Here is a 17,850-nt window from a genome sequence, read left to right as displayed (position 1 = left end):
TAATTATTATTTTTATTTTTTTAATAAAAATTTTAATTAATTTTTATTTTTTAATAATATGCACACCAAATTTATTTTTCCCACTTGCCTCATTTTAAAATTCCTAAATATTAGGATCTATTTTTAATTTTTTATCCTAATTTTTTTCGTCAACTCTAAATAAATATATGATCAAACGTTTTGATTGTGACCTTCATAAATCTTTTATTTATTTATTTATTTAACATATTTGTTAAATTTCGCTAAATTAATAAAAATAATAAAAGTTTTGTTCAATATTCTTAATTAAAAAAAAATTGAAAATATTTTTAAACTTTTTTTAATTTAATAATATGAATGGAAGGTTAGTAACATATTCCAAATATATCACTAAACTTTTTTTAAAATGTGACGTCATTAATATCTTTAAAAATTAAAATAATCTTAATATGTGTATTTTCTAATTTTATTTTATGTTAATATTATATAAAAAAATAATTAAATTAATAATATCAATTTGTTTATTATTAAACTGATGTGTATTGTAATTTTGTTAGGTTAAAATATTATTTGAAATTATTTCTAAAAATTAATAATAGAGACTATAATTAATATTTATTAAAAAAAAAATTGAACATTTTAAATTACATAAACTAAAATAATATCTAAAATTACTAACAAATAAGCATTTCTTCATTTTCAAATATGTTATAAAATTTATTAGTAATATTAGACCTTTGATATTTTTAGTATAATTTATAAGTTCTTTTAATTTCAAACTTATATTATAATTTAAGTATATATATATATATATATTTACGTAGCAACATTTTTTAGGACAAAATTAATNGGGTTTTTTTTTTTTTTTTTTTTTGTTTTCTTTCGGGAATTTGAATTTTTGTCGAATGATTTTCATAGTTTTATCTTCAATTTTGACTTTCCAACCGAGGAAAAAAAATTATATAGAAAAATAATTTTGAATTAATAGAAAAAAAATTATATAGATGTAAAAATGAAATTAATTGGAATTAAGTTTATATAATTAATGTTGGAAGTATATAGAAAAATAATTATGGGAATATTAGAAAATTGAGTAATTTAAAATTAGTGTTTTCCGGCAACTTTTTTTTAAAAGTGTTTTTTAAATAAATAAAAGAGCTTTGGGAAAAAAGCCACAAACTTGTTGTTATTGTAGACGACACTCCCGCCAAATAAGTACGGCTTGCCTTAANTTTTTTTTTTTTTTTTTTTTTTTTTTTTTTTTTTTTTTGGAGCGGAAATAATATCTTAGGAGTTTTGAAATTTTATCTTACTACTAATTTTTAAATACTTTTTAACTCTATTTTTAATTAGTTAAATTAATAAAAATATCGATATATTTAAATTTTTAAAAAAAAAATTTACATCCTTAATTTTTTTTAAAATAAAAAAATTCAAAACACTCTTAAACTTTTTTTTAATCAAATATATATTTACAGTTATCACTGTAAAAATATTCGTGTAGATAAATTATGAGATTAGAATAGATGATTTAAATTATGAGATTAAATTAGATGATTTTAGTCTATATATATGTACGGTAAAAAAAAATTTGTAACCATTTTTACTGTATTAAGAATTTTTTTTGAAGTTTAAAATATCATTAAAATTTAAAAAAAAAAATACGCGGGTTAAGGGTATTTCTTTCTATTTATTTGCGTTTATGTGAATTTGAACAATATTCATATTAGCTCGGGTTTCAATTTTTGTTTAGAACATTCGATCGGGTTCAATTTATTGTGATTTTTTTAATTAAAAAACAGTAAAAAAAAATGTTTAAAAATCTATTAACTGAAAAGGAAATTAAGTCTGGAATAAATCTCTTTATGTATACTGAAGATGTTGGAAGAGATTCAAATTTCACCCCAAAATAATAACAGAGCCAAAGCATTAAGCCTTAAGCAATCTCCTCTGAAGCTCACCTATGATGTTGAGATTTAGAAAGTGATTTTACTTCATGGCTCCTCAAAAGTATAGCCACCAGGAGCAGTTTTCATTCAACAATGGCGAACCCGGGTCGATATGGATGGCTCGGAATGCAAGTGACAAATGTGCTCGGTTCGTCTTAGACTCTACATGCTACTCGAAGTTGTCTTGAACGTTGAACGCGCAGATTTAAGTTTCCTTGAGGTGTTTTGAAATCCTGCCATTTCCTAGTTCTGTAATTCCAATCATCCATGAATGTTTTTGCTAAAACCACTAACAATATAACACCTCTGAAACTCATATAGCTAATATGTGTGTGTGTGGCTATCTTAAACTATGAAAGTGGATGATTCTATCCCGTACCAACTGAAGCCCTCCGCTAGTAGATATTATCCTCTTTGGACTTTCCCTTTGGGACTTCCACTCAAAGGTTTTTAAAACGTGTCTGCTAAGGAGAGGTTTCCACACCCTTATAACCAATGCTTCGTTCTCCAATCGATGTGACATCTCACAATCCACTTCGCTTTGGGGCTCAACATCCTCGATGGCACACCGCCCGGTATTTAGCTTTCATACCATTTGTAACCTCTCCCTAGCAGACACATTTTAAAAACTTTGAAGGGAAGCCCGAAAGGAAAAGTCTAAATAGGACAATATCTAATAGCGGGTGGAGTTGGGCGGTTGCACTGACTATCTCAAACAACCTAGAAAGAGGGTGAAAGGGTTGTGGAAGATAAAAACCTGAAAGATAATGTTGATGCTGCACTGAACAGAAGAACAGGAATGGACGTGGGGCAGGCCTATATACACAAAAGGATGCATATACTATCCGAGCTCAGCTCTTCGCATTTTTCGTCGCCTTACGGACCCCTAAATGAATCGTGAGCATCATATAACGTGTTGTTAGTAGCTGAAGACATAAACGGGCAGTCATCAGGCTGTATCGAACTCATAAAACTCATGAATAAATGTAAAAGAAAGGGAAACAAAACAAAGGAAAAGACGATAGAGACGACAACTCATATCGTCGTTTTACTTATGGTTATGGAACATATACTAAAATTTTGCATCCGAACGCCCAACAAATGAAAGTTGTGCTACCAGCAGGAGTCTTGCAAGCTACATATGAAAAGAACCTAAGACGGTAGAGAGATCTTCGGGAGCAGTCGGATTTTGCTTTGAAAGGCAACATGAAGTTCAGGCTTTTATAACACATATACACCTGAGGTTAAGATGTGTTCATATACACATGTAATACATCGAGTAAAACAAAGAGTATACTCATAAATTGTCCAGAACTAAGATCTCATAGCTATTATATAATAAAATCGATCATTCATCAACGTATTTAGTTGCAACATCTATGCATTTCCTGTAACGCCCCAAGCCCACCGCTAGCAGATATTGTCCTATTTAGGCTTTCCCTTCCGGACTTCCCTCAAGGTTTTAAAACGTGTCTGCTAGGAAAAGGTTTCCACATCCTTATAAAGAATGCTTCGTTCCCCTCTCTATTCAATGTGGGACCCTCCAACCCATCCCTCTTCGGAATCCAGCGTCCTTGCTGACACACCGCCTCGTGTCCACCCCCCTTCGAGGCTCAGCCTCCTCGTTGGCACATCTCCCGGTGTCTGGCTCTGATACCATTTGTAACAGCCCAAGCCTACTACTAGCATATATCGTCCTCTTTGGGTTTTTCTTTTCGGGCTTCCCCTCAAGATTTTTAAAACACTATCTGCTAGGGAGAGGTTTCCACACCCTTAGAAAGAGTGATTCGTTCACCTCTCCAATTAACGTGGGATCTCACATTCCCATAAAACAAAACCATCTCTACGACATCTACGTGATACTAATTTGCAAATATGTGACAGAAATCGACTGACCAGTGGACCGTTTTCTTAAACTACAGTGTTTATTCTTGTAAGTTCCCAAGAAACTAAAGAATAGAGTAAGTCAGAAACACTGATATCTATCAAGTGAACTACTGCACCAATCATAAAACTAAAACAATTAAAAGCTAAGTGCTCTGGTTTTACCTTTCTTCTGGTTTAATTCACAGTCCGGAAGTTCCTTTGCTCCTGTGTTTTGATTGGCCAAGCACTCGAGATTTCCGATGTCACACGCGCTAAAACTATGCCCGTTCAACAAAACGCTCTCTCCACTTTTTCCATCGGTCCCTGCATTAAGGCAATACGGCTGATCGTTGCATTGAACATTACATGGATTAATCACATAACTTCCAGGTGCATTTTGATTGAGAAGATTTGAATTGGCTGGTTTATGATATGGAAAGCTTCCAATCTCCCCTTCAATTCTTCCTCGAATATCCACAAGCAAACATTTAAGCCTAGAAATCTCAGCCTCCAATGCAGCCTGGCCTTGCAATCTCTTCAACAGTTGCTGATTCAGGGCCTTCAATCTCATAACTTCATCTTCCAATGATGCAGCCCTCGCCTTTTTCTTCTCCCGGTATTTACGAACTGCTTCGCGGTTACCTAGCGAGCGTTTCTTAGTCTTCTTATCCACAGACTCCGCTGTGTCGTCAGTGGAAACCTTGTCTTCGGTCGGGGAAGAGACAACTTTAGTATGGACATGAAAACAGGTGTGTGTATGTGAATAATCAGGACCAGAAGGATTGCAAGTATGAGCGTGTGTGCAAGCATGAGTGTCCTTTAGAATTTCATCCAAGAAGGTATCCATTGAGCAACTGTTCGGAAGCTCGACGGCATTCGAACTCGAAAACACTTCTGGATTTGAGGATTCAAGCTCGCCTTCTTCCATTAAAGATATGAAAATTTAATGAAAATCCACTTCAAGACAGCAATTCCAAGGAGAAACTACGATTATGAGCCCTATGATTCGAACGGAGATCCTAAACAATTAGATAAACAAGGATTCAGCAGAACAACAAAAACCAACGATAACCAACAAGAACCAGAAATGAAGAACAAACCAACAGGAACACTAATTTTGCTTCGAATTTCAGAAGAACAATCCGATAAGTGACGAATTTCAAACATCCAGTGGCGAATTTCAATTGATGATAATTAGGAGAACAATCAAAAACATGAAAAAGAAAGAAAACCCAATAATCAAAACCTAAAACCCAATCAACAAGTGACAACAGAAGGGTGAAGAATCATGGAGGCGATTCGATAATCGTAAAGAAAGCGACAGAGAATAGGATACGAAACCTTTAGAGAGATGCCGGAATTTCAAACTTGGATCATAGAAAAGAAGAAGGAATGTATGAGAGGACTGAGAAACAGCTTTTCCGGGGCTGAAAAGTCAAGGAAATGGGCATGTGAGAGTGATTCAAAGCCATTTATAGGGTCGTAGAGGAACTGGAGCAGCTTTGAGGGAGAATCTAGCCGCGTTTGGTGGTTCTTAGCTTTCTTACGACTAAATATCATTGTGGGTCCAATTATAATCGTCTTTCCCCACCTAAACTGATCCCTTTTTTGTGTTTGGTTCATACGATCCCCCTTTTTCTTCCTCCAAAAAGCCTCTTCTTCTCTAAATTTATTCTCTCCCTCTCTCAAACACTACTTTCTTCGAGTCTATGACGGGTAGAGAGTCAATTCACCCCTTCTGGATCCGACATCCTTGCTCCATGAATTTACGTCGTCTAGAAGAATGTGAGATCTCACATCCATCTTTCAGTGTCCTTGTTGGCTCACTACTCAATTACCCTTTTCACCTAACATGAGATCTCACAATTCAACCTCCGTCCTTCTTGGTTCACCGCCCAATTATCCTTTTCAACTAATGTGGGATCTCACAGTCCACCCGTTTGTGGGATCTCACTGCCCAATTACCCTTTTCAACTAATGTGGGATCTCACAGTCCACCCCGTTTGTGGGATCTCACTGCCCAATTACCTTTTTCAACTAATGTGGGATCTTACAGTACACCACGTTTGGATCTCTGCCCAATTACCTTTTTCAACTAATGTGGGATCTCACAATTCAGCCTCAGCCCTTCTTGATTCACTGCCTAATTACCTTTTACAACTACTGTGGGATCTTACGGTCCATCCCTTTGTGGCCCAACGTCTTCGATGGCCCATTGCTCAGGCTCTGATACCATTGTAATTACAACCCTCCACAAGAGTATGATATTAATATTATCTACTTTGAGCATAAATTCTGATGACTTTACTCAAGATCTTCCCCTTAACTAACCGACTTGGACTCCTCTCCCAACAATTCTCAAAACTATCTGATAGAAAATTCATGTGACTGGTGAGAACGAGACCTTTGATCTCAAACCAGAGAGAAAAGGTCTTCAAGGATAATTATTCTTATTCTTTTAAATTTTTTAATTAAATAAAAAAATATTTCATTCTAAAAAAATTGTATGTAAATTAATTACGTGTGAGACTATCCAAAAACAACATATGTAAAATATTTTATTTTTATTTAAGATCACTTTCTAATTATAAAATAAAAAATCATATGCACAAGCCATGCCAATTTGGTTGCTTTAGCCAATTAAAATTTGGTTGACATAAATTAAAAAAAAAAAAACAATAAATTATGTTATTTTAAAATTTACTAAAATATAGAAATTGGAGGAAACAAAAATAAATTTTAAAATTTTTAATTAAAAAAATATCGATTTCAACAATAATTGAAAATTCAAACTTTTTAATAATTATAAATAATTGTGATTATTATCTAAATAATTCATTAAGTTTTTTCAAAGAAATCTGGTTTTAAAATAGAAAGTTTATTTAAAATTATTGGTTTGACTTTTTTGACTAGAAATAGTAAAAGCTGACTTTAATATTATATATATATAATTATAATTANTTTTTTTTTTTTTTTTTTTTTTTTTTTTTTTTTTTTTTTTTTTTTTTTTTTTTTTTTTTTTTTTTTTTTGCTTAAAAAGCCTTTAAAAAAATTTTTTTTTTAATGCTTTTAATGAAACTATAATACATAAAATATGAAATTAATAAAATTTAGAAAAAAAAAACAAACTTACAATTTTGTTCTTTAATTTATGATTTTGGCAGAGTTATTCATTGATTAATCTTAATTATTTTTGTCCAAAATTTTATTTTATTGAAATTAATTAGTTTATGATTTTTTTCTTTGTTTAAATGAGTGAGAAATTAGCAAAAATAAAATAAGATGATAATAAAAGTTATCTTATTTATAATCAAATAAATTACAAGGATCTGGAAAGAGTAATAAATAAATTACAAGGATCTGGAAAGAGTAATAAATAGAAAGATACGGATGTAAGTGCCTATAATAATATATCAAATATGATATATATGGTAAACTATAATTTACTACTACGTATACACGTGAATTAAAAGTATCGAAGATGGGGCAAGAAATTGTAAATATTTACAACCTGGGAAAAGAAAATATTTACAAGTGTTAAGAAATCACCTCAGCAAAGGGTGCATCACAATTTTATTGTATAGAATATATGCCTAATTTACAGTCTAAAGAAGCTGGTTGAAGCTTGAGGATCTGCTACATCTTGCTTTGAAATAATCTTCCAAACAAACTCTTTTTCGCTGTTCCACGCTGCTAAATGAGTAGTCACCGTCGTCGTCGTCGTCGTCAACACCGACCAATGCAAGGCTCAAATGCAGTTCGGAGCTTGAATTTGGATAAACTTCATCATCTCCATTCTCCACGCTTTGTGAATCCTCCATAAGGAAGCTTTCGGTTTTGGTTTTGGTTTCGTTTTCGCTTTCCCCTCTTAGAATCTTCAATATCTGGAACGAATCACGTTCGTAAACGTCTTTGATTAATGCAAACAACGTGGTTTGGTGAAACGAATCGTGTTCAAAGCAATACCTGACTGATTCGAGGACGGAGTCGAGATGCCCTCGTGATGCAAAGCGTTGCTGCAAGAACCATTCTCTGCAACTGTTCGTCATTGAATTTCCCCTCTAAATTTGGATCAACTATTTCCTTTACATTGCCACTCTCTATCATTGGCTTGGCCTGGCATATAATCATAAAGCATGTTCTTAATCCTTGTATGCATACTGTATCAAAATATTTTAACCAAGTCTTACCCACATAACCAAGCTCTGCTGCTCTTTCGATGTCTCGGTGCCGATTGCTCTTCGTCCCGACAACAATTCAAGTAGAACGATACCAAACGCATACACATCAATCTTATTGCTCACTTTTCCATACATGAAATATTCAGGAGCAAGATATCCAAACGTTCCCACGACATCAGCTTCGATTCGAAAGGATGATTCTGTTGGTCCCCAGGTTGCAAGCCCAAAATCTGATAACTGTCATATAGAGCCTCAGTTAGGAATAAACGAGCAAAATTCAAAGTCTCATCCGATCGGGATCTTGTAACGAATTACCTGTGGTTCGAGTTCATCGGTGAGCAGAATGTTTGATGTCTTGACATCTCTGTGTACAACAGGCTGAGGACATTCGTCGTGTAGGTAGTTTAGCGCTTCCGCTATTCCAATCGCAAACTCGAATCTTACCTCCCATGAAAGTACACCTTTTTCTTTGTTTCTATCTAAATATCACATAATTTTCTTAGTACCATACTCCTGATCTGATAGTATTTGAAAATGTAAGATATTTAAGGCTTACCATATAAATTTTCCTCTAAACTTCCTTTGGAAAAGAAATCATAAACAGAGATCAACGTATCGTGTTCGACACAGATACCGAGAAAGGGAGTTATGTTCTTGTGATGTAATGAGGATATAATGTCAACTTCTCGAGAAAAATCGTTCCATGCCTGTTTCGAAAAGTTCATTACCTTAACAGCTATTGGCTTACCATCTGGGAGAATTCCCTTGTAGACACGATTGCAGCCGCCTTTCCCAATCAGATTTTCTGTTAAGAACAGCCAAATTCATGAGCCATGGACCCATCAGAAGGGCGAGAAAACAAATGAAAACATCGGTTCATAGCAAGGATGAACTCGAACCTAAAGAGAAATGCGAAGTTGAAGCTTTCAACACATCAGGACTAAACCATTTATAACTAGTTGAGATAGTTTTCAGGAGATCCTCCAGGTTTCCTGGTGGTTCAGAAAAGGCAGATAAACCCGAGATCTCGCTTCGTGATGGATCATTTCCTTTTATGCTGAAGCTATGATACGGGGAGCGATCGGGTAAGTTCATCACCCATTGCACTACAGACATGTTATGTACACATGGGGTTTGTGGAATCCTTGGAGACGTTCGAAGCAATGGCCAACCAAGTCCCGGCTCGGAATTCACCTTCTTCATTGCAGAATCTTGTTTGGAACAAACCCTTTTACTTTCAAGAACAACTCCATGAAATTCATCCTTCAAGTCTTCACTACCAACCCCATAAGAAACAGATTTCTCAGTCTCATAGCCATCAAAGTCAGATTGGCTAGCTTGACTTAAACTTGGTTTTGGGTCTAGATTCAACCCTGTCATGTTACAATCAAATATATGACTAACTCTACTTTTTGTTCTTCAAAAATAAACAAAAGTCCATCCAAGAGCAGCAAACCTGGTAGTTGATCATTGGTGGATCTTCTGAAGACAATTTTGCCATTGTTGAGAGCCAAAACATCGGTCGTTCGAGGCAGTCTCTTAACAACGTATCTAATTGTTGAAGACCAACCCCTGCAAATGGCTTCTGTTAAGATCAACTCAAGAAACAAACCAAAAGGCTATTCAGTGAATTCCCTACCCAAGATTAGATGGTTTGCTTGTTCCCAAAACCACGGCCCCAGCGCCATAGCTTTTCGCCTGTCTAACCAAAGTCTTCTTAACCGAACTTCCAGTCGATATCTGAGCAATCAGAGCTACCTAATACAAGAATCCAAGAAAACAATCAGTACCCAAAACTTAAGTTCATCCATAGCATCCATAGAGTGCAAGAGATCCCAAACCAAACCTTGTTTACATCACAAAGCCTTTTGTATCCTTCTATGAATTCATCAAATAAGGGCTTATCTCTTGATGCACGGTCTGTTTGGCAAGAGGGAAAAATCATATGAAACTATGCATCATACAAGTGAATGTAAAGAGTTAAAGCTAGAGAAGAACAATGAAAACCCACCAGAAGTTTGACAAACATGGATTACAATAACACAATCCCCAGGATCAGCAACTTTAACAATCGCCCAATTGAGCAAATCTCTGCTATTGCCATTTATCCTAATCCCCACTAACACATTCTTCTTCTTCTTCTTCCTTTCGATTGCCTCAGAATCCTCATGATCAACAGTCATTTCGTTTCCTCAAAACCCCACAGATTTTGAATCTTCTTCGATTAGCAGGGCTTCACCAGGTAACCACTGATTGGGAGACTCCCCAGTTTTTAAACCCTCCATCATTTCACTCTCTACCACCAAAATCAACCAACAAAAGAATCAGAAAGCTAAATCCACCCATAGAAAAAGAAGGTAGCTATAAGTATTTAAAAACAAGCATCGACCCATTGGCCCATCCAAAAAGCTACCATTAAACAGGAAATAAAAAAACCTAAATGAGAAATTAGAACAATAATTTGCATAAGAATCATGAAGAAGATAAAGAGAAGCCGACAAATGGGTTGTACCTAAAACTTGAAAGGGTTGGTCGACGAAGCTGAGCATGATTTTAAACACCGATTTAGCGGATTAATGAAATCGAAGGGTGTAAGGTAGTGCGGGCAAGTAATGGGGAGAATCAGAGAGAGAGAGGATAAGGAAATTTGAAAAGGAAGGGAAGTTAGGGCACTAAAATTGTCGTAAAAGACAATAAATTAAGGTCGGGTGACGTCAAGGATGGATGAAGGAAATGGGGGTTTTGAGTGCTTTTTTGTTTAGATTAGTTGAGGAAGCGAAAAGGGAAGAAGAGATGAAGTTTGGGGGAAGAAAATGTCGGCAAGAGAGAGAAAGTTAGAGAGAGAGAGAGTTACAGAGAGAGAGTTACAGAGAGAGTTGCAGAGAATTTTTGAAGGAATTGAAAAGGAAGATAGGTATTTTTGGTTGATTGATTTCTTGATTCCTTCCTTTTTTTTTTTATGACAGTTAAAAGGGAAACTGGAAGTTTTCGCGGGAAACCTATGGTATCCGGTAATTTTGCGTGGTCCACCAAAAGGGGACTTCAAGTTTTCCACCGGCTGTTGCGGGTTGCCATACCTGACCGTTGCCCGTACTACATGCAAACAAGATCGTCAAGGAAAAATTTTTTTTTTTTTTTTTTTTAATTGAAAAAACATTATAACTTTTTTTTTGGGGGGGGGGTTTAGATTTTATCTAATAATTATGGAATAAATAAAAAATTACGAAATGGAGTCGTATAAGCCACCAAAAGAAATAGTAAGATTTCCTTTGAAAGCTGATGTGGGACTCGTTTGAGATTGATAAGGGTATGAATTTGATATTATATTAGATACATTGATATGGTATTATCCACTTTGAGATAGTATCTCTTACTTATATACTTATAATTTTTTTCGTGTTAAAGTTGGAATCCAACAATTTACAACAATTTTAAGTATTTAAAAATAGTTTTATGAGTGTTAAACTACAAGTTTAGTATCTCTAAGCTTTTTAATAATAATTAAGTACACGAATTTAGGTGCACTCACAACAGTGAACGTTATCTTTTCTTCCATTGGGTTGTTAGGCAGTTTAGTTGTGAGACTAGTGAATCAAATATAGTTGTTAGGCAATTGGTTTGTGAGAATAGTAGAGTTATAGCAAGACAACATACTAGCTAGAATTAGTTACATAAAATTATCTAAAATCAGAATAAATACTAGCCTCATGCAAATTATGAAGACATGATATTAATCCACTTTCAAAAAATCATAGCATAACCTAGAAGGTAGGTAAGCATAGAGAATAAGATGTAAGATCTCATATCAGTTGAATAGAGGAATGAGGTACTCCTTACAATGCGTAAAAATCTATCCTTAATAGGCGCATTTTAAAACCTTGAAAAGAAAATAATAATAAAAAAAAACAATATCTGATAGTTGTAGACTTGGGCAATTACAAATGATATCAAAGTTAGACATCAAATGACATGGTGTGCCAGTGAGAACGAAACATTCCTTATAAGAATGTAGAAACTTCTCCTTGGTAGAAGCGTTTTAAAACCGTAAGGTTGACGACTATATGTAGCAAGTCAAAGCAAACAATATTTACTAACAGTGAGCTTGGACTAAACTGAAATTGCTCAATAGACCTGAAACTCTAGGCTCCACTTAAACAAAACGCAAAGTACACAAAACCCAATAAAGAAATACACACACTTTGCACAAAAACTAAAATTCATCACTCAACCAAACTATAATGGTCCAAGTCCATCGCTAGAAAATATTGTCCTATTTAAGTTCTCCCTTTCAAGCTTCTTCTCAAAGTTTTTAAAACGTATATGTTAGGGAGAGATTTTCACACCTTCATAAAAGGTGTTTTGTTCTCCTCTACAACTGATGTAAGATCATCCTCGCTAGCTCTCTCTAGTCGACGTAGGATCTCACATAACTCCTCTAAGAACTAACTAAATGGCCCACACCAACAAAGAGAAACAAGAAAAGAGTCATGTTAAGGCTTGAGTAGCTAACCGTAGGGAAGGTGCTGGTGGTGTAGGAGATAAGCATACAAGTTTACCCAACAGCACCTATCACCAACCGTAACACAATTAATAAACCTGGAAACACTCATTTCTTCCTTCAAATCTCCGTTCAAAAGTCTCCCAATTCACGGACCATTTAATAAAAATGTTAAATTATATAAAATATTCCAATAAAGATCTCTATAGAGTTATTTATCAATGAAAGTGAATAAGAAAATTCACACAACTCTAAATAAGATTATCATTGTTACCACTCATTCCTACTTCAAAAAGATCGATAATATCATCTATGACATAATTTACAAAAAAATCAATTTTTGTACCTCAGCTACTATATCAATTTATGTTGATGCTATCATAAATAAAGGGGCTGTATCAGTTTCAACAAGAATACTCAAATTGAACATAACTCAACTATAATTGACACGTACTATCTCGTACGTTTCAATTCATTTAGGAAAACAATCTAGAAGACAGTTTTTCACTAACTGTTATATTGGACTTCCTAACCGGACCACTGCATGAAAAACATGGGAAGGGGATAGACATTAAAAAAAAGAGATAGGTAGCACATCACATACCCCAATCATGTGCACGGATGACCGTTCTTCCCACATCGGTTGTCGGCAATTCTAGCTTGCCCCTCCCAAACCACAGTGAGCCATGATTATTAATTAGTCGCTATACTTCAGCAGTCAAAGCTTGAATCCTCCTTTTAGATCAGCTAACTGCCACCATCTTGTATCAGGATTGTAAGTATAAGCGTAAAAAATTGATGGGAATTAGCTCTTGTAAGAATCAAATCTCAAACTTTAATTTATAGGGTGAATGTAAGGTCGATATCATCATCTGAACTAATATAATCCAACTCCACCATTTTTCCCATGTCTTTTGTGGTTTTGTCTGCCGGAGCATGGCTCGTTTTCATTCTTTTTGGATCTCGTTGTTGATTTTCAACTCCAGATGACTTCCTGAAAGATATGTTACAGATCTATAATGGTCTGGAAAGACGGTAACAGAAAACAACAAAAGTAATGGATAGAATCTTACGAAATTGATGTCTTCTCTGAACTGATCCTCTGCTGACTTTGTCTGGAAAGTTCTTTATTTCCACTTTTATCAGTCATTTTCCCTGCAATTGGAAAATGTGTCAAAAGAAACTCTATGAATCTTCAGGGCATGCACGTAAAGGTTATGATCTCTAACCTGTGATCTCGGCAAGGAATCTTTTCCCTTGCGAGTGTACATTGGTGGTCACATTATCTGCATTGCTGTTCGCATGAATAGATTAAATCAGTCAAAAACAAGAACACAACAATAAAATAACTGATACTCCTTAAGCATTCAAGAATCCGTCTCTGTTAGTCCGTTTGCAGAAGATAAATGTTTTGAAATTGGAAAACTACACTAAAATGGAATCCAATGGCTTGTGACTTAATACCAAGTGAACCCAAGAGGGCTTGTAGTGCACAGATAAATGACCACACTCACCCACATTTCATTAATAAATGGCTTAACTTCAATTGTAACAAAAGAACGATGGAAAATGCATTATACAGTTTTAGAATACTACATTACCCCCAAGTACACGATAATGACCAAGTGATTACAATAAAATAAGCTTCAAGCACACAGTTCTTTCCCCTATTTTCACTCCACCTACCAGGCAAGTTCATATCCTGAATGAAAAATGAGTTCAAGAGTATGTTTTAACATCTAACGGATAAAGAAGAGATTGTTATAGGCATTAATTAAATATATAGAAAGTTATCAGATTGGAATTCATTCACTATTAAAAATGAAATAGACTACATAAATTGAAACTAAAAAAGAAAAAAGGTTATCTACCCTGACAATATAGGGTGAAGCATTGCAAGTATCTTACATTCACCCATAATCCTAGTTAAGTTTCACCTGAAGAAATGGCGGTATATAACAGGTTCATGAAATCAAAGATAACATCCGCCCACTTCTTGAAAATCTTAAATTCTTCTCAAATTGCTTTTGTTCGAATAAATTATAAAAATGAGTGATATGTCTTCTACAAACCTCAATGCCTTTTTCAGGCCTTCCACAGACAATAGTTTTGCCGGCGGCGCTCGATGTTTAGAATTCACTTTACCGACTAGCGGATTTACCATGTAAACTCCTTCTGCCTTGAGATGATGATCTCTGAATGCAGTCCTCAGATTCCTGTACCCGGAAAATAAAACAAATAAGAAACAGAAACGAGTATAATAGAAAGTAATATCATGGTCGTGTCATTGCTCTCTCACCCTCCTTTGAGCTCAGTTCGTATGGTGGTGGAATATTTTTCTGATGCCTTCTGTAAGAAAACAATAGAGAGAACTGTATCAGTTAGATATGCTTTCAAAATCCGCATGCACAACAAGATTAGCATATTGAGCGCATCAATACTTACTGATTTATGATATTTACAGTATATGCCACGTCGCCTGAGTAATAAAATAATTCATCAGAACTTCCAAAATATGAATTGCAAAAATATGAAATTATGAGAAATGGACCTGTTACTTTGGAGAAACAATGCATATTAATTCAGGAAGAAACGAAACCACATAAGAAATTTAAGCTAACAAAGTTAGACTACATGCGTTCTTGACTTTGTAAACAAGAATCCCTACAGCAAACATCAGTTTATATCATAGTACTAATGATTTAAGGGTTGACAAATTTCATCACAAAGATAATCATGGTCATGTCAAAACAAGATTTAGGGGGAAGAAAACCACTGTCATCATGTCAACTAAAAAGTTAGTATTGTAAGTATCTTTAAAGACGAGTATCAATGAACAAAAAGACCGTGTCCAATAGTTCCCTTGATTTAATGATCTAGCTCGTAACTTCTCTTAAAATAATATGGTCAGGTATTCCAGCCAAAGGATTTATCCAACAATGAATTGATTGTCTCATTTGTCAATAAACGGAAAAGGCCATAACCGATGGGCTTGTTGCAGGTATATGATTTTGACACATTAGAGAAATTATATAATTAATAGTAGAAAAGCTCAGTCCAGTGGATCACAATATTGTCAAGAAATTTCTTCATCCCTCGGCTCCTGTCCACACGTATAAATATTTTTGCACACGGAAGTCCCGAGTCTCATTCAATCATATCAGTTCACTGAAGGCAAGAGGAGCTATTATGTAAGATAATTGAGTAATTTTCATGACAAACCTATTTATTACTGTTGTACAAGCCATCCCATCCTTCTTCTTCCCCTTGCATACTCCATAGTCATCTGAAGTGCCCATCTTTAACAACTGGCTTGATTGATACACACTTAAAGAAAACCCCATGCCCTGAAATACGAAATGGAAGTGGGTAATTCATGAACTACAACACGTATCTACGGTATAGAATAATATTTTAGTTGGTACCATTGCATCCTTGCGTACTGTAGAGTTAAACACTGCAAAAACTGTTCCAGCCAGCTCCTTGCAATTTCTTTTATATGCATCACCAAATAAGAAAACAGAAACAGCGTTTTCATCCAAACAACTAAGTTTCCAAATGCAGTAAGCTTTCCCTGTAGAGCTTGTCTTTGGGCTCCCTTTCTCAGTCAACACTCCTACAGTTACCCAACAGCCTGAAAGGGTGTCTCCAACCAACAGATTCCTGAAAATTTAACGAACAAATGAACTTGTTTGACAAATATTATGCAAAGTAGAAGTTACCAAAATCTATTTCCCAAATGCAAGATGCTTACTAACAGACTTCAGATGTCTTTAATCAATCTCAATGAAGTTTAAGAAATTCCTTTCATTCTCTGCATATAAATTTTCAATATCTCAAACTGAAAAATAGATAGACCATAGGCTAAAATTTGTCTCCATTCCTACATGTATATACACAAATTTCTTTGCTACTCTCTAAATTCTCTGTCAAGATAACATTTCTTATAATTGCAATTGCTTCCAAACTATGTATACTTGTGATTACAAAATATAGAGATAGAGACAGATAGATAGCGAGAAAGAGAGGAATTTTTCCTTGAATGACTTTAAAACGGGGTACTGAGTTCTTATCGGATTTAGAAATGAAGCATGTTAAAACTCGCAAACCGCATGCCACCATTGACATTGATGAAAAAAGCCAAGTGTAAAACATAGAATTTATTGATGTAATTATGTTCGCTTGGAAAAATTCAGTCAACTAATTTGCCTTTAAAAATGCACAACATATTTACATTATTATATCAAATAGTCGATCCCTTCAAGGTTGATGGAGTTCGTGTGATGATTAACCAGAAATAAATCCTCAGTCTTCCTAGAAGAAATCATTGCCATTACATTCTCTTACATGACATGAGGAAAAATAGGAATAGCTGATCGAATGCAGCATGGGTATCATTCTCCTAGATGATAAGCAAGTAACGCCGACAAATATAAAGAATGTGAAGTGAAATTACTTTATGGTAGACAAACGAACAAAGCGAATGTCAGAAAAACGATCGTGAAGCTCTACAGGTCCTACCAGTTGATTCCTGAGATCAAAAAATTCAAATAAAAAGTAAGGAAAAATACATGTCTAGAAAATTACTCTATTCGTGCATGCTAAGCAGATCTTTAGATGAATATCTCCATTAGTTCTATCCTCTAAACAGTTATCGATAATCCTGAGGAGAAAAAAATTATGTGATGTACTTCTAATAATTGAGTTCTTAATGACCTAAAACTTTTAAATGGAACTGAGCTGTGAAAAATCAGAGTACACAGTTTTGTATGCAAATCACCACTACCTCACTCGCAAACCAGAAAACTTCTCGATTGTAACATCGTTAGAGGCCTTAGACCGGTTTGTTTTTCCACTTTTCTCAGTTGGTATGTGACTATAGTCAAGGCAGTCTTTGACAGCGTTTCTGAAGATAGACATATCCGCATGACCCGCTCGTCTTGGTGATTCATCGTCGGAGAGTAAATCTACAATAATACAACAATCGAAAACATATATTCAATACAAATGTTCTTTTAGGAAAAGTAAACATATAGACATTACGGAAACTAATTAATCGAAAGAAGAAGAAGAAGAAGAAGAAGAAGAAACAAAGAAATGATTAATCAGCATAGTTGCTAAGACCACCATCGTACCTGAGGCATGAGGCGGAGTTCCAGGAGGAGTTTCAACGACTTTATCTTGGAGAGAAAGGAGAAGATCAAGATCGTCTTCTTCGTTGGCCATAGCTCGCGCGTCGTTCTCGTCCGAAGGAGTGCAAAATCGTTCGGTAGTTCTATTGTTCCGTAGGGTGCGTTGTTTTGTTAATATCCATTTTTTTTTTTTTTTGGCGCGGAGGGAAATTTTTATTTTATACTTTTTTGGAGGGAACAAACGA

The 17,850-nt window shown here is 34.8% G+C and overlaps 3 protein-coding genes across 7 annotated transcripts; all 3 read right to left on the bottom strand.

Moving 5' to 3' along the window:
• Window positions 1–1,810: 1,810 nt before the first annotated feature.
• On the bottom strand, window positions 1,811–5,349 carry LOC111777652 (basic leucine zipper 19-like). 4 transcript variants are annotated; one of them, XM_023657352.1, is made up of 5 exons: window positions 5,136–5,349; window positions 3,978–4,813; window positions 3,046–3,166; window positions 2,686–2,814; window positions 1,811–2,161 (listed from the first exon to the last, which is right to left on the bottom strand). In XM_023657352.1, exons 2-3 carry the CDS (start codon window positions 4,720–4,722, stop codon window positions 3,150–3,152), a joined length of 762 nt encoding a protein of 253 aa, XP_023513120.1. In that variant the 5' UTR covers window positions 4,723–4,813; window positions 5,136–5,349; the 3' UTR covers window positions 1,811–2,161; window positions 2,686–2,814; window positions 3,046–3,149. The 4 variants fall into 4 exon arrangements, with proteins under 4 accessions (XP_023513120.1, XP_023513118.1, XP_023513117.1 ...); XM_023657350.1 differs by lacking the exon at window positions 3,046–3,166; XM_023657349.1 differs by lacking the exon at window positions 3,046–3,166 and having other exon boundaries at window positions 1,811–2,177; window positions 5,136–5,348.
• A 1,842-nt stretch (window positions 5,350–7,191) lies between these two features.
• LOC111777499 (receptor-like cytoplasmic kinase 176) lies at window positions 7,192–10,831 on the bottom strand. 2 transcript variants are annotated; one of them, XM_023657139.1, is made up of 11 exons: window positions 10,488–10,831; window positions 9,987–10,271; window positions 9,822–9,895; window positions 9,615–9,733; window positions 9,432–9,547; window positions 8,875–9,348; window positions 8,532–8,780; window positions 8,291–8,454; window positions 7,985–8,212; window positions 7,761–7,910; window positions 7,192–7,678 (listed from the first exon to the last, which is right to left on the bottom strand). In XM_023657139.1, exons 2-11 carry the CDS (start codon window positions 10,156–10,158, stop codon window positions 7,400–7,402), a joined length of 2,025 nt encoding a protein of 674 aa, XP_023512907.1. In that variant the 5' UTR covers window positions 10,159–10,271; window positions 10,488–10,831; the 3' UTR covers window positions 7,192–7,399. The 2 variants fall into 2 exon arrangements, with proteins under 2 accessions (XP_023512907.1, XP_023512908.1); XM_023657140.1 differs by lacking the exons at window positions 7,192–7,678; window positions 10,488–10,831 and having other exon boundaries at window positions 7,989–8,212; window positions 9,987–10,427.
• Window positions 10,832–12,828: 1,997 nt separating this feature from the next.
• LOC111777506 (protein MCM10 homolog) lies at window positions 12,829–17,771 on the bottom strand. The gene is made up of 11 exons (XM_023657148.1): window positions 17,609–17,771; window positions 17,260–17,440; window positions 16,930–17,004; window positions 15,899–16,136; window positions 15,696–15,820; window positions 14,919–14,952; window positions 14,773–14,822; window positions 14,546–14,689; window positions 13,703–13,767; window positions 13,547–13,628; window positions 12,829–13,467 (listed from the first exon to the last, which is right to left on the bottom strand). The coding sequence occupies exons 1-11, from the start codon at window positions 17,697–17,699 to the stop codon at window positions 13,314–13,316; spliced, it is 1,239 nt and encodes a 412-aa protein (XP_023512916.1). The 5' UTR covers window positions 17,700–17,771; the 3' UTR covers window positions 12,829–13,313.
• Between the last annotated feature and the right edge of the window lie 79 nt (window positions 17,772–17,850).

This window comes from Cucurbita pepo, chromosome LG16, assembly GCF_002806865.2.
Source record: "Cucurbita pepo subsp. pepo cultivar mu-cu-16 chromosome LG16, ASM280686v2, whole genome shotgun sequence".
NCBI lineage: Eukaryota > Viridiplantae > Streptophyta > Magnoliopsida > Cucurbitales > Cucurbitaceae > Cucurbita > Cucurbita pepo.
Note: the sequence above shows the minus strand (reverse complement) of the source record. Positions and strands in the feature narration are given on the sequence as shown.

Excerpts from the sequence above, each read along its gene's own strand:
- LOC111777506 (XM_023657148.1), bottom strand. The coding sequence starts at position 17,699 with ATGGCCAACGAAGAAGACGATCTTGATCTTCTCCTTTCTCTCCAAGAT. Across the intron at positions 17,005-17,259 it reads TTTTCTGGTTTGCGAGTGAG|GAATCAACTGGTAGGACCTG; the intron begins GTAGTGGTGATT and ends TTTTGATCTCAG. Across the intron at positions 16,137-16,929 it reads GTTCGTTTGTCTACCATAAA|GAATCTGTTGGTTGGAGACA; the intron begins GTAATTTCACTT and ends TTAAATTTTCAG.
- LOC111777499 (XM_023657139.1), bottom strand. The coding sequence starts at position 10,158 with ATGACTGTTGATCATGAGGATTCTGAGGCAATCGAAAGGAAGAAGAAG. Across the intron at positions 9,734-9,821 it reads GGCTTTGTGATGTAAACAAG|GTAGCTCTGATTGCTCAGAT; the intron begins GTTTGGTTTGGG and ends TTCTTGTATTAG. Across the intron at positions 7,911-7,984 it reads AGCAGAGCTTGGTTATGTGG|GCCAAGCCAATGATAGAGAG; the intron begins GTAAGACTTGGT and ends ATTATATGCCAG.
- LOC111777652 (XM_023657350.1), bottom strand. The coding sequence starts at position 4,722 with ATGGAAGAAGGCGAGCTTGAATCCTCAAATCCAGAAGTGTTTTCGAGT. Across the intron at positions 2,815-3,977 it reads TGAATTAAACCAGAAGAAAG|GGGTCCGTAAGGCGACGAAA; the intron begins GTAAAACCAGAG and ends CGATTCATTTAG.